Here is an 11,607-nt window from a genome sequence, read left to right as displayed (position 1 = left end):
GAGCACAAAGAACATTAGATCAGAATGGGCGGGGTCAATTTACAAGTGGGAGGAGCTAAATTTCCTGCAGCACGCTATGTACACCACTCAAGACACAACAAAAAGATTCCCTACAAAAAACATACAATTGACGTACATGAATATCTGTTGTCAGGAAGGGGTTAAAGCAAGCCTGTCGGATGAACGATGATAAATTAACCATTTAGAGCACCAGGTAGGAAAATCGCATTCGTAAACAAGCCATAGGTGGCCGTAGATGGATTTAGACATGCAGAGAAAATAAACTTTCTTCCTGCGTGCAAATACTCAGCAGGTATCCCAGACACAGCGAGCGCTCCGGCTCTGCTCAGTGAACGCCGCCAGTCCTGTGTGACATCATATAGCGTGTGGTAATAATGGCCGCCTGCCGGGATGTTACTCTACACCGCAGACTACGCATAGGCATTAACTTCCAGCTCTTCCTCTACTCTCAGGATCCTGCTTTGTGTCTGCAGCGGGTCCAATCTGGGCGCCAAGTAAGCTGTGTGCGGTTTGCAGAACGTCTATGTGGGATTTAACCCCTTCTCTTCTGGCAGAGAAAAAAATCAAATAGAAAGTGGCCAAAAAGCCGCATCTACCTCCATATATTAAAAAATCTCCAGTACACAGACGCATCTACCTTGTGTCAGTCGATGTATTGGTTGCCCATCCATCACAGAATACAATGTACAGTTATTACACTCACCCTCCCTATATCTCCTCCCTTGTCACTGACTACCGCCATAACCCTCCTTCCATTCTGCCAATGACCTTAGACTTGTACTCCCATCTCCAAGACTTTTCTCGAGCTGCACCGGTGATCTGGAATGCTTTACCCTGGACAATCCGACATCCCCAACTACAGCAGCTTCCAAACTGCCCTCAAGTCACATCTGTATAATGGCTTATCACGTGACCTGATCACATTATCACCTGATCACTAGCATTTCTTATCCTAATCTATCCTTCCTCCTCTGTTCCTCAGCACCTGACCCCTCCATCTTCAGTTACCCTGCGCTCCTTGCACTTAGTATCTGTATATTCCCAGATACCGGCTGTTTTTTGGGGTTTTTTGCAAACTGTATACAGGTAATAAAGCACTAACCTTAGGGTGTCCGTTGTTCTGATCCGACCATGAATGAGGCCAGATTATTGCCTAAAAGGAGATTATGCCTAGGCAGATACATTGCCTGTTGAGTTTTTTTTTACTGGCTTCTACCTTGTGTGGGTTTTGACTTCTTCTGGATCAACACTTAATAATTGTCTGAAGTGGATGGCCACGTATCTTATGTTTTTTACCTACTTCTCATGTTTTTGCCATTTCCCCTGTGGTGACGCTGTGCCTATTTTATAGGCTGTTTATGCTATAAATCTTATCATGGACAACGTCCTAATCGTAGCCCTGTAGATATTCAGATATTCAACAGCCCATAAAACCAAATTGAGAAAAAAATTTGTAAAAGGTGCAGAATTTTCATTGTCTCGATATAAGGGTGGACCATTAATGTCTGTTGCTCTCATCCGTCACAGGATGAGAACGACAGACATTAAATGGATGCAAAATGGATGCAAACAAAACCCCATATTAGAAAAAAAAAAAAAAACTTCCATCGGGTTTTTGACTTTTTTGACGGATGTGTCATCATGTTTTACACATTTTAGTCAAGGGGAATGAAATAGATGAAGACGGCTCCATCTGTGTATAATATTCTACTACCGATGATGTCCGTTGCTCTCATCCTATGATGGACTATAATAACAGTAGAGCGGACATACCCTAAGCCTACATGACAAAAACGTATAAGAGCAGCAGTAGGGTGCAAGTTGTAGGGGGCCACTCTATTACTATGGGCCCACACTACCCAGCCAGAACTACTTATAGGCACAGTAGGCCTGTGTCTTTTGGCGACTATGGGGGATGAATCTAGTATTGTGGCCCTCAATGTACATATTTTGCCATCTTCACACCAGGCCCTGTACAATCGCCTTATGTGTGGAGTGGCCTCTACTCCCTGCATACGGAGGTTATAATTCATGTTCCTACTCTAGGCCAGGGGTAGCGAACCTTCGGCTCGTCAGCTTCTGTGAAACTACAACTCCCATCATGCTCCATTCACTTCTATGGGAGTTCCAAGAACAGCAGAGCCAGTATGCATGCTGGGAGTTGTAGTTTTGCAACAGCTGGAGAGCCGTACGTTCCCTACCCCTGCTTTAGACTGTCCTGCTGTATCCAGGACGGGGCCCTCCGCTGCTGCAGGGCCTGGTGCAGGGGCATTATGTGCCGTAGGGTTAAAGTGACCCTGCTTATGAAGTGCACGATGCAAGATGTGAGAGAGTTGAGTCATAAAGGAGAGCTGACAAAAATGTCACGTATGAGAGGATAGATAGAAATGTGGACACAGATTTAGGCTGTTTTTGGATGATTCTATCTGACTCTTGATGGGTCCAGTTATTCCTATCACATCTCCCCTACAGATATCCGCAGCCCTGATATCTTGGGCCCAAAATTTACTGCAAAACGTCCAGTCTGATGGATAGGCTATCAGTATGAAGCCTGCATTAGGGGCCGCAAAACCATGAGTGCAATACTACAGTTATACCACAAGAGGGCAGCAGAATCCTGGCAATGACCTTACAGTGCAATGTGCATTATACATGAAGTTTTATTAGATTTCATCAGGCCTTGTACAGCAGGAATACATTTCTCTCCTGTTATAATGTAGCAGTGCAGTAAAATCACTCCATTGGGAGCCTCGGCCACTTAGCTCGCAGAGGACAGTCTACCCAAGGGGGTACATGCCATACATTTAGGGGGGGGCACTCCATACGATTAGGAGGGGACACTCCATACTATTAGGGAGTACTCATCTACTTGTATGGCTACAATTTTTGGGTTCTTTAATGTAATGTATATGACTAGAGGATACTTGGCAACAACAAGAAACACCGGTCTACATCATATACATGGTAACAAACCCATTAGCTATGTGCACAGAACAAGCCCAGGTCAGATTTTCAGCTTTGGGATGTAAACAGGAATATTCTCCTTTTCTGTCAGGAAGCAGAGACCCTGAACACGAGGTGGAATCCAAACACAAAATCTGTTAATTTATACAATTCCTTCCACTACCACTAGGGGGCACACTGTATTCTGTTTTTGAACTCAGTAGGAGCCCTGTTCTGTGAGCTCCCCTAGTGGTTGGTGAAGGTCATTGCATTTAGCAGGGATTTAAAGCCCATGTTACTTTGCAGCATTTTTCCGCACCTGCCTAAAACTTTTACACAGTTGTGTATGCTACCATCATTCTCATGCCCTGGGATCATCACTTCGTCCCCTCAGTTTTACTATTGCCTAGGGCGCCCCCAGCTGAGTGAGTATAACTCCAGTGTACATATCCGGGGTAACTACAAGGTGCATCAGATCTGTCTAGATACAGCTGAAGATGATAAACTCACTTTGAGGATCCTCCAGAGCAGGGGTGGGCAATTAATTCTCCCATGGGGCCACATGAGAAATTGTAATGGTTCTAGAGGGCCATGCGCGTCGCGGCAAATTTAGCTCCACCCACTTCTCTGCTGACTCCGCCCATTCTCAATCACTTTTCCATGTGCCCCACAAAGTAAAATCCTCCTACAGTCACCCTAACATTATACACCCCCACATTATAATGTTTCCCTCCAAATGTCCCACAGTATTAAGTCCCTCTCCTATGACATCACTCTCTCTAATCCGTCCATTTTATTTCCAAGACTTCATGCCTTCGCCATCAAATATTTGGTATCACCAATAACCTTATTCTGTCTGTCAGGGCTGGCTCCAGGTTTTTATGGGCCCTTGGGCGACACAGCCTCAGTGGGCCCCCTTGTGGAGGAGGCAGAGGAGTCGGGACACTACACGTTGCAGATGAAGTGAGTGACGTCACGCAGGAGTGTGGCGTCACCGTCATACCTCCCAACTTTTGAAGAGTAGAAAGAGGGGCAAATTTAGCTCTGCCCACTTTTATGTTGACTCCGCCCATTCTCATTCATTTTTCGTGTGCTCCCATACAGTATAATCCTCCTACAGTCACCCGTAAATTATATGCCCCCCCTCCATCTCTCCCCCAGTTTCATATACACCCTTGCTCTGTCCCCAGTTTCATGTCCCCCCTCCATTTCTGTCCCCAGTTTCAAGCCGTTCTCCCCCCTTCATCTGCCCACAGTTTCATGTCCCCCCGTCTCTGCCCCAGTGTCATGCCGTCCCCCCCCTTCATCTGCCCCAGTGTCATGCCGTTCTCCCACCCTCATCTGCCCCAGTGTCATGCCATTCTCCCCTCCTTTCATCTGCCCCAGTGTCATGCCATTCTCCCCCCTCATCTGCCCCAGTGTCATGCCGTTCCCCCCCTCATCTGCCCCAGTGTCACGCCGTTCTTCCCCCCCCCCATCTGCCCCAGTGTCATGCCATCCCCCCACCTTCATTGCCCCAGTGTCATGCCGTTCCCCCCCCTCCCCTTCATTTGCCCCCCAGTTTCATTGGCCCCCTTCATTATGTTCCACCTTAATGTTTAACGCAAAAAACAAACACTTACACTCACCTTCCATCGCTCCCCCGCCGCTCCTCTCTCTGCTCTCACGCCGTTCACATAGTTGTAAGCGCGATGTGACGTCACCACATCGTGCCTACACACGCCACAGCGTTAAAGCAGGAGCTGTCACAGCTCCTGCTTTAATTACCTATTCAGCTCATCGGCGTCCATCGGACGCCGATGAGCTGAAATCGGGACAGGCAAGTACTGGGGTGGGCAAGTGCCGGGGGGCCCCCAGAGGCTCTGAGGGCCCTGGCACTTGCCCGACTACGCCGTGCGCTGACGCCGGCCCTGCTGTCTGTCTGACCCTTGCTGCCCTCCATACTTATCACAGCCGTCATCCTCCTGCAATTCATGACTTCCAATGTGAAATCAATGTGCAGGTAGGTAATACATGGCCAGACTGAGACCTCCAGAGGAAGGCCAGCGCCATAACTATAGGGGTCACAGCTGCATCTGAGCCCATGAACTAGGGGGGCCAACACTGATCTGCCATGATAAGAGGTAGTCTGTGTATCAACTCCCTCTCTATTGCTCTCTACACTGGGATTTAGGATACAAAGGTTACCCCACATGCCCCCTACCATCTTACGACATCCTTACCCTTTAATGCAGCATTTAGCCCTTTGTCATTCAGTTCCGCATAGTGACCCGAAAGTCGGAGAGCCTGTCTGCTTATAAAGCAGTTACTGGCGGCCACCTGTGGACCCCATAGACTAGAATGGGGTCCGATGGGTTCCTACCGGTTTTATGCTAAAACCAGTGGAGAGAAAAGTCCTTCTTGCAGCGAGAGACTCCAATCCATGGTGTGAATTCAGCCTAAGGAGAGAAATGCCGGCTGGCAGCTGAAGGGTTACAGTATTCTCATAGCACATGTCTGTGTGGAAGAGATCACTGAGCTGTGCTGGAGATTTCAGGGTTTTCCAGGGTCATTGGATGTAAATGTCATTGTGTCAAACTGGTATCCGACCATTGTTTAGTGACTTTATTATAGAGATATGCCATCATAGAGCAGAGCGTCTGTATCTAAGGGGGTTATTATAGACGTATACTTGTAATGCTTGGATTATATATATATACTGTACATTGCCTTACACTGTCACTAGCACAATTACTTTTTATACATAGAACTTACATTGGAAAGTGAAAGTTCTTAGCAAAATTTCCTCTTCCCCCTCCATGAAAGTTTTACATGGTTTCTGTATCAGGGCCGGTTAGTTGATGGTTATTGCTTGTCAGTACAAGAAGACCCAAGCTCTATGACTTTACCTGCAGCAGACAGACACCAGCCTGACATGAGAGGCTTTACTTTAGCAGGTATGATGGAGTCTCTCTGTAGGCTAGAGAACACAAATATCATTCCTTATATCCTAGACCTAGAGCATTAGATCTGATATAGTATCATGGGCAGGATATAGCTATATAGGGAGCCCCTCCCAGAGACATGGTATATTTTGTTCTGTATGTAATAGACATTAGGTCCATAAATTTTTTTGTTCTGTTCCCTAAGATTTACAAGGTGACTGCACTCTCTGAATCGAGCTGTCTCTGTCCATTCGTGTGTATCAGATTCACATTGACAATGTGATAGACATGAACAGAGAGAGAGACTGACATGACACCCAGTCCACAGCGAAGAGGGAACAGGATCTTCTCACTAAGGTGACGAAAATTGGCTTCTAGCTCAAGGGATTTTTTCCTTCCTCTGGATCAACATTGCAGGATTATAGGCTGAGCTAGACGGACAATTGTGATTCTTCCTTTGGCGTCCTGCCTATAATCCTGGCGCTCTGCAGCATTTCTGGTCTCCATTACCTTTCACATTGGCAATTTGCGGGCCTCAAGTTGGGATGTCCACGGAGCTCAGGCTGCCATATGTTCTGAACTGCCTAGAAATATATGGTTAGGGGGATATCATCACTCCTTGGGGAGAGACCACTATATAGGTGTGTGGAGACTTATTAAGCCTTTAGCACTCCACTTTGCAAAGGACCATGGGAAGAATATGCAAATCTGTCTTCCATGATGTTAAAGGGAGCAGCCTTTATTGGGCCATATCACTGAGATTCTGTCTTCCTAATTACATCAGGGAAGACAGGCTTGCACATTCCAGTGAGCGCCCTCTATTGGTTTGCAACACTGAGGCAGCAGCTGACTTCCTAATTACATCATGGAAGACAGATTTGCATATTCTTCCCATAGAAATATATGGTGATCTATCAGACACTGACATACCCCAAGAGTCTGAAGAAGGTCTGTGACTGAAAAACGTTTCGCTCCGCTCTACGGAATACACAATTTTGATCAATAAAAGATTATATGTGAGGTCTGCGTTTCTACTATTGACTATTGGGTTGGGACCCTACACTCACACACTTGAATCAACAACTGCATCCCTCTACGCTTTACGGAAGTGTCTACAATCCCTTCATTGGAGGACTTATTTGCCAACCAAAGGGGTTAAAGGAAGGAAGACATGACTATCGTGATGATAGTGATGATGATGAGAAACACAGCAACTGGGGTCTAATGTAGACTCAGACATTTGAATGAAGTCATCTTGCTCCTTGGCCGTCTCCACATATTAACTAGGATCTGCACTCAGAAGTTGATCACGATCGTCTTCTTTCTACGCGCCTCTGACCGCCATGTTCCTGTTATTCTTCTGAATCACAGCCTGAGTTCCTCTTAGTTCTTCCTCTCTGTACGCAATGATCTAAAGATTGATAATCCATGAAGGAATAACTCCAGCCGAGACGCGGATTCCCAACTCATCGCCTCTCAATTACTTTTTACTAAGTTTATTCGTTCCTTTTTTATCGAAATAGGAAATTCCATATGTGACAAATTTTCCCCTATGTTCCTCTAGTCACACAGCCAGTCTCTAAACCTAAAATCACAACGTCTACCACCCAACCAAAAGAAAATGACCAGTTCACCCTCACTTGTGACTCCTCACATGCTATGATCATAACATGGACCAGCCATGGTACCAGCATCTCCTCTGAAGCCAAATTATCTGATGGTAATGGGACTCGCGCCTTGTCCAGTGTGACACGAGGAGACACAGGACAATACCAGTGCGAAGCTCAGAATATTGACAGTAAGAATTCCAGTGATCCCTACACCATTACTGTCACCAGTGAGTAACCATAACCATAGTTGTACTATCGAGAACATCATAGTTGGTGTATTCTTTATAGTATGTGTCCTTGTTGATATTCTGACTGGCCGACATCACGAAACCTTACCACCACATTTAGATCTGTTTTAGAACCCCAGAACAACCACAATCAGAGCCATTGAGCCAAACTGAGAGCATCGTAGGGATCCATCATACCATCAGATTGGGTCATTGGACCCACATTACACCCACAGTTGGGCTGAGACACTCGTACAGATACAAGAATCCACCCATATGTGAAACTGACCTAATGAGTAAAGAAAAATCTAGTTTTCAGGAGAATTTCTGTCATTGAGATGTAACTGGTGGCAAATAGTTTTGGAATCATTACTTTTGGCCATGAATTATGTCACATCTATGGGTACTTTTTTTTTAAGAAACACTCCGGTAAAAATGTTCTCATCCCGTGTACTGTAATGTCACGGAAGAACTTTATGGTGACATTATATGCTCCCCTCCGAAGCACCGATCTCCCCTCTGCTCCTCTGATACACACAGTGTTTCCTGTATAAGTAGGAGGTCACATTCACAATATAAGTCTATTATGGCCACGAACTGATTCCCATACACCTGCATTATGAGTTTGGCCTCCTGTTCAGTGCTCCAATTTAGTTACCCCCACCTATAAGGGTCTTGGTATTTTGATCCTTTTTCTATGTTTGGTTAAAAGCTTAGGGCCCCTCTACACAACCTATCCTCACAAATGTCAGCCACATCCCATCCTTACATTTACCTTTCCTTCTCTATCTGGACCGAGATCACCATGAAGACTTGTCCACAACATGTGCGTGCACACAAGCTTCCCATCCATTGTCGCTGTGCTCCCATATAGAAATTAGCTTCCTTTTGTGCCACCGCAACAGCCTGCTATTATAATAGTGAAAAGGTTAATTTTCTCCTATCTGACAGTGGAAGGCTGTGCACAGACTGCATTGTAAGGTAAATCAGAAATTACACAAAGAAGCTTATCCAGCTGTAGTGTGTTGAGGGTGATATGCGGACTCCTTTGGTTTCTAGACCCGCTTGCAGCTGTGACCAATGTGACCCCTATAACCGTGCCCATGACCCTGAGCCAGAACACCAGCCTGGAACCCAAAGTTCAATGCATAAAGAATCCCAGAGGAAGGAAGTTTTTACATTTTGTTAACATCTTGTTTTGGGTTTTCCTTCAGGATCTTGAGGTCACATCAGAAATTATATACAATGAATTATATTGACTATGGATTGAAGGCGCTGCAATACCAGACATCACCTGTGGACAGGAATGGTGCTGTTTTGGAAAACCAAGCATCCATGCCTTGTAATCCTGGACATCCCCTTGATGTATATTTTTTGCTAAATACTTGAAAAGTTTGAATTTGCAGCCGAAACTTCCTACAGCATATGACGGTGTCATCCATGACGTTGTGGTGGAGACACATCCACAGACACATTGATATACAATGCGTCGTCTTATCCATATGTTATGGTGCAAATTCACAACCAGTACGTAAACTATGAGAACATCGGGTTCTGTACACAACAGAGTTATAATAAGAGAACAATTTCCCATCATGACATAAAAGAGTGACTGTATCTACGCACACAAAGCGAGGTTCATAAAAATATAACTTGGCAAGTGTGAGGTGGAAGAACCTGAGTGTCTGCACAGAGTCTAACGCCTTCAGGGCAAATCGGAACAAAAGGGAGCCAGATATTTCTCCAGCCTCAGTGTCTGACCCCAACCGGTTTTCGGCCTCAGTGGGTGCAAATGCTGTTTCACAAAAAAATAAAACTTTTTTCTAGGACTGAATTGACATTTTATTCTTCCTTTGATGGACGAGTTGGGAAAATTCCTGATGCAAACTCTAAACCGATCAAACACAAAAAAATGTACCCCATGATTTATACATTTATTCAACATGAAGTCTTTGGGCGCTGGATGCCGCTGTATACCTAGAATTTTTCTAAGACATACAGAACTGTGTAAACATTTTATAAATTTCGTCCCTGTTGAACCTGTGGTATAAACTCAAAGCTAAGCTCCAGCTTTCCCCCATGGATTTGGTCATTGATTAGAGGGCATTCACATGGAGTAACGCGGCGCTGATTCTGACACTATACCTCGAGTAAGAATCAGCGTTGCAAAACAGAATCCCATTGACTTCAATGGGTTCCATTTAACGGGCGTAACACATTGAAATCAATGGGTTTAAAAGCCTCCCATTGATTTCAATGAGTCACGCGCGTTAAACGGAACCCATTGAAGTCAATGAAATTCTGTTTTGCAGCGCTAATTCTTACGCGAGTTATTATGCCAGAATAAGCGCCGTGTTACTCCGTGTGAATGCCACCTTAGTCTCAAACAAGACGGGTGTAGTTAGTGACTACTAATGACTACCGACCTGTAGCACTGACATCGCACCTGATGAAGGTCCTAGAGAGACTGGTCCTGACACACCTACGCCCCATAGTGAGCTCAGCTCTGGACCCCCTCCAGTTTGCCGGGCATTGGGGTAGATGACGCCATCATCCACCTTCTTCACAGAGCTCTCTCTCACCTGGAGAAACCCGGGAACACTGTGAGAATAATGTTCTTTGATTTCTCCAGTGCGTTCAACACCATTCAGCCAGGGCTACTGAGAGAGAAGCTGAACCTTGGTGGTGTGGACCATCAACTGTCCAACTGGATACTAGACTACCTGACAAACCGCCCTCAGTATGCAAGGAAAATGTATTGAGATAGTCAGGACCTATAAGTACCTGGGTGTGCTCCTCAATAATAAACTAGACTGGGCTGATCACCTGGAGGCGCTGCACAGAAAGGGCCACAGCAGACTCTACCAGGAGGCTGAGGGCCTTCGGAGTCCAGCGGCCACTTCTTAGGGCCTTCTTCAACTGTGTGGTTGCTTCTGCCATCTTTTTCGGTGTGGCCTGCTGGGGGAGCAGTATATCAACCAGGGACAGAAATAGACTTGACAGGCTGATCAGAAGGGCCAGCTCTGTCCTGGGGAGCCCCCTGGACCCAGTACAGGTTGTGGGTGACAGACGGATACTGTCTGTGGTGACCTCCATGCGGGTGAACAACTACCACCCCATGTATGGGACCTTGATGGGACTTGGCAGCACTGTAAGTGACCGTCTGCTTCACCCCAAGTGTGAGAAGGAGCTATCGCAGGTCCTTCCTTCCAACCGCGACCAGGCTGTATAATCTACATCAGACCAAGTGAAGATCACTCCGCACAGAGAACTAATGATTATGAAGTCTTCCTTCTTTCTTCTTCTGTTCCTTAGCTGCTATGGACTCCTAGTATATCTTCTCTTCTCAGCATAAGTGTGTCTACGTCTGTAATATATTACTGTGTATTATCCTGTACCTGTATTACTATGCTGCTGTAACATACTGAAATTTCCCCACTGTGGGACTATTAAAGGATTATCTTATCTTATCTTAGTGTGAGCCTTTCCCTGCAGGTTCTGGGGCTGGATCAGCCTTGGAATCCGCAGTAAGATCGAGCTGGAGGATATTTTTTTTTTACCATTCTGAAAATAGAAATGCTCGCTACTGCCTTCTACTGAAAACAATAGGAGACGGATTCCAGTCAGAATTGGGATAAAAATGCACATCAGAATCAGCTGCAAATTGCTTCATGTGAATGGACCCATAAGATACAGGAATATTTGTTCTAGATTGCATCGCTTGTTCCTGTGATGTGTACTGGACAGGATTTTAGTATCTGACTGTAAAAAAGGTGCAGAACGTTTCATCAAGCAGTTGTCCAAAGTAAGGATTATGCAAATGCAAGTTCCTTGGTGAAAGAGAGGAACTTGCTCTAGTGCCACCTTTTAGATGGTAGTTCC

General features: G+C 45.6%; 1 protein-coding gene across 1 annotated transcript in view; it reads left to right on the top strand.

The window, feature by feature from the left end:
• The first annotated feature begins 395 nt into the window (after positions 1-395).
• The window catches only part of LOC142210111 (cell adhesion molecule CEACAM1-like), a 29,450-nt gene continuing 18,238 nt past the window's right edge, over positions 396-11,607 (top strand). The window contains 3 exon segments of the mRNA XM_075279138.1: positions 396-515; positions 3,359-3,497; positions 7,453-7,725. Coding sequence (XP_075135239.1) covers positions 396-515; positions 3,359-3,497; positions 7,453-7,725 — 532 coding nt within the window.

This window comes from Leptodactylus fuscus, chromosome 6 (genome assembly GCF_031893055.1).
Source record: "Leptodactylus fuscus isolate aLepFus1 chromosome 6, aLepFus1.hap2, whole genome shotgun sequence".
Classification (NCBI taxonomy): Eukaryota; Metazoa; Chordata; class Amphibia; order Anura; family Leptodactylidae; genus Leptodactylus; species Leptodactylus fuscus.
The sequence above is the reverse complement of the archived record's forward strand: the minus strand, read 5'-3'. Positions and strand labels throughout refer to the sequence as shown.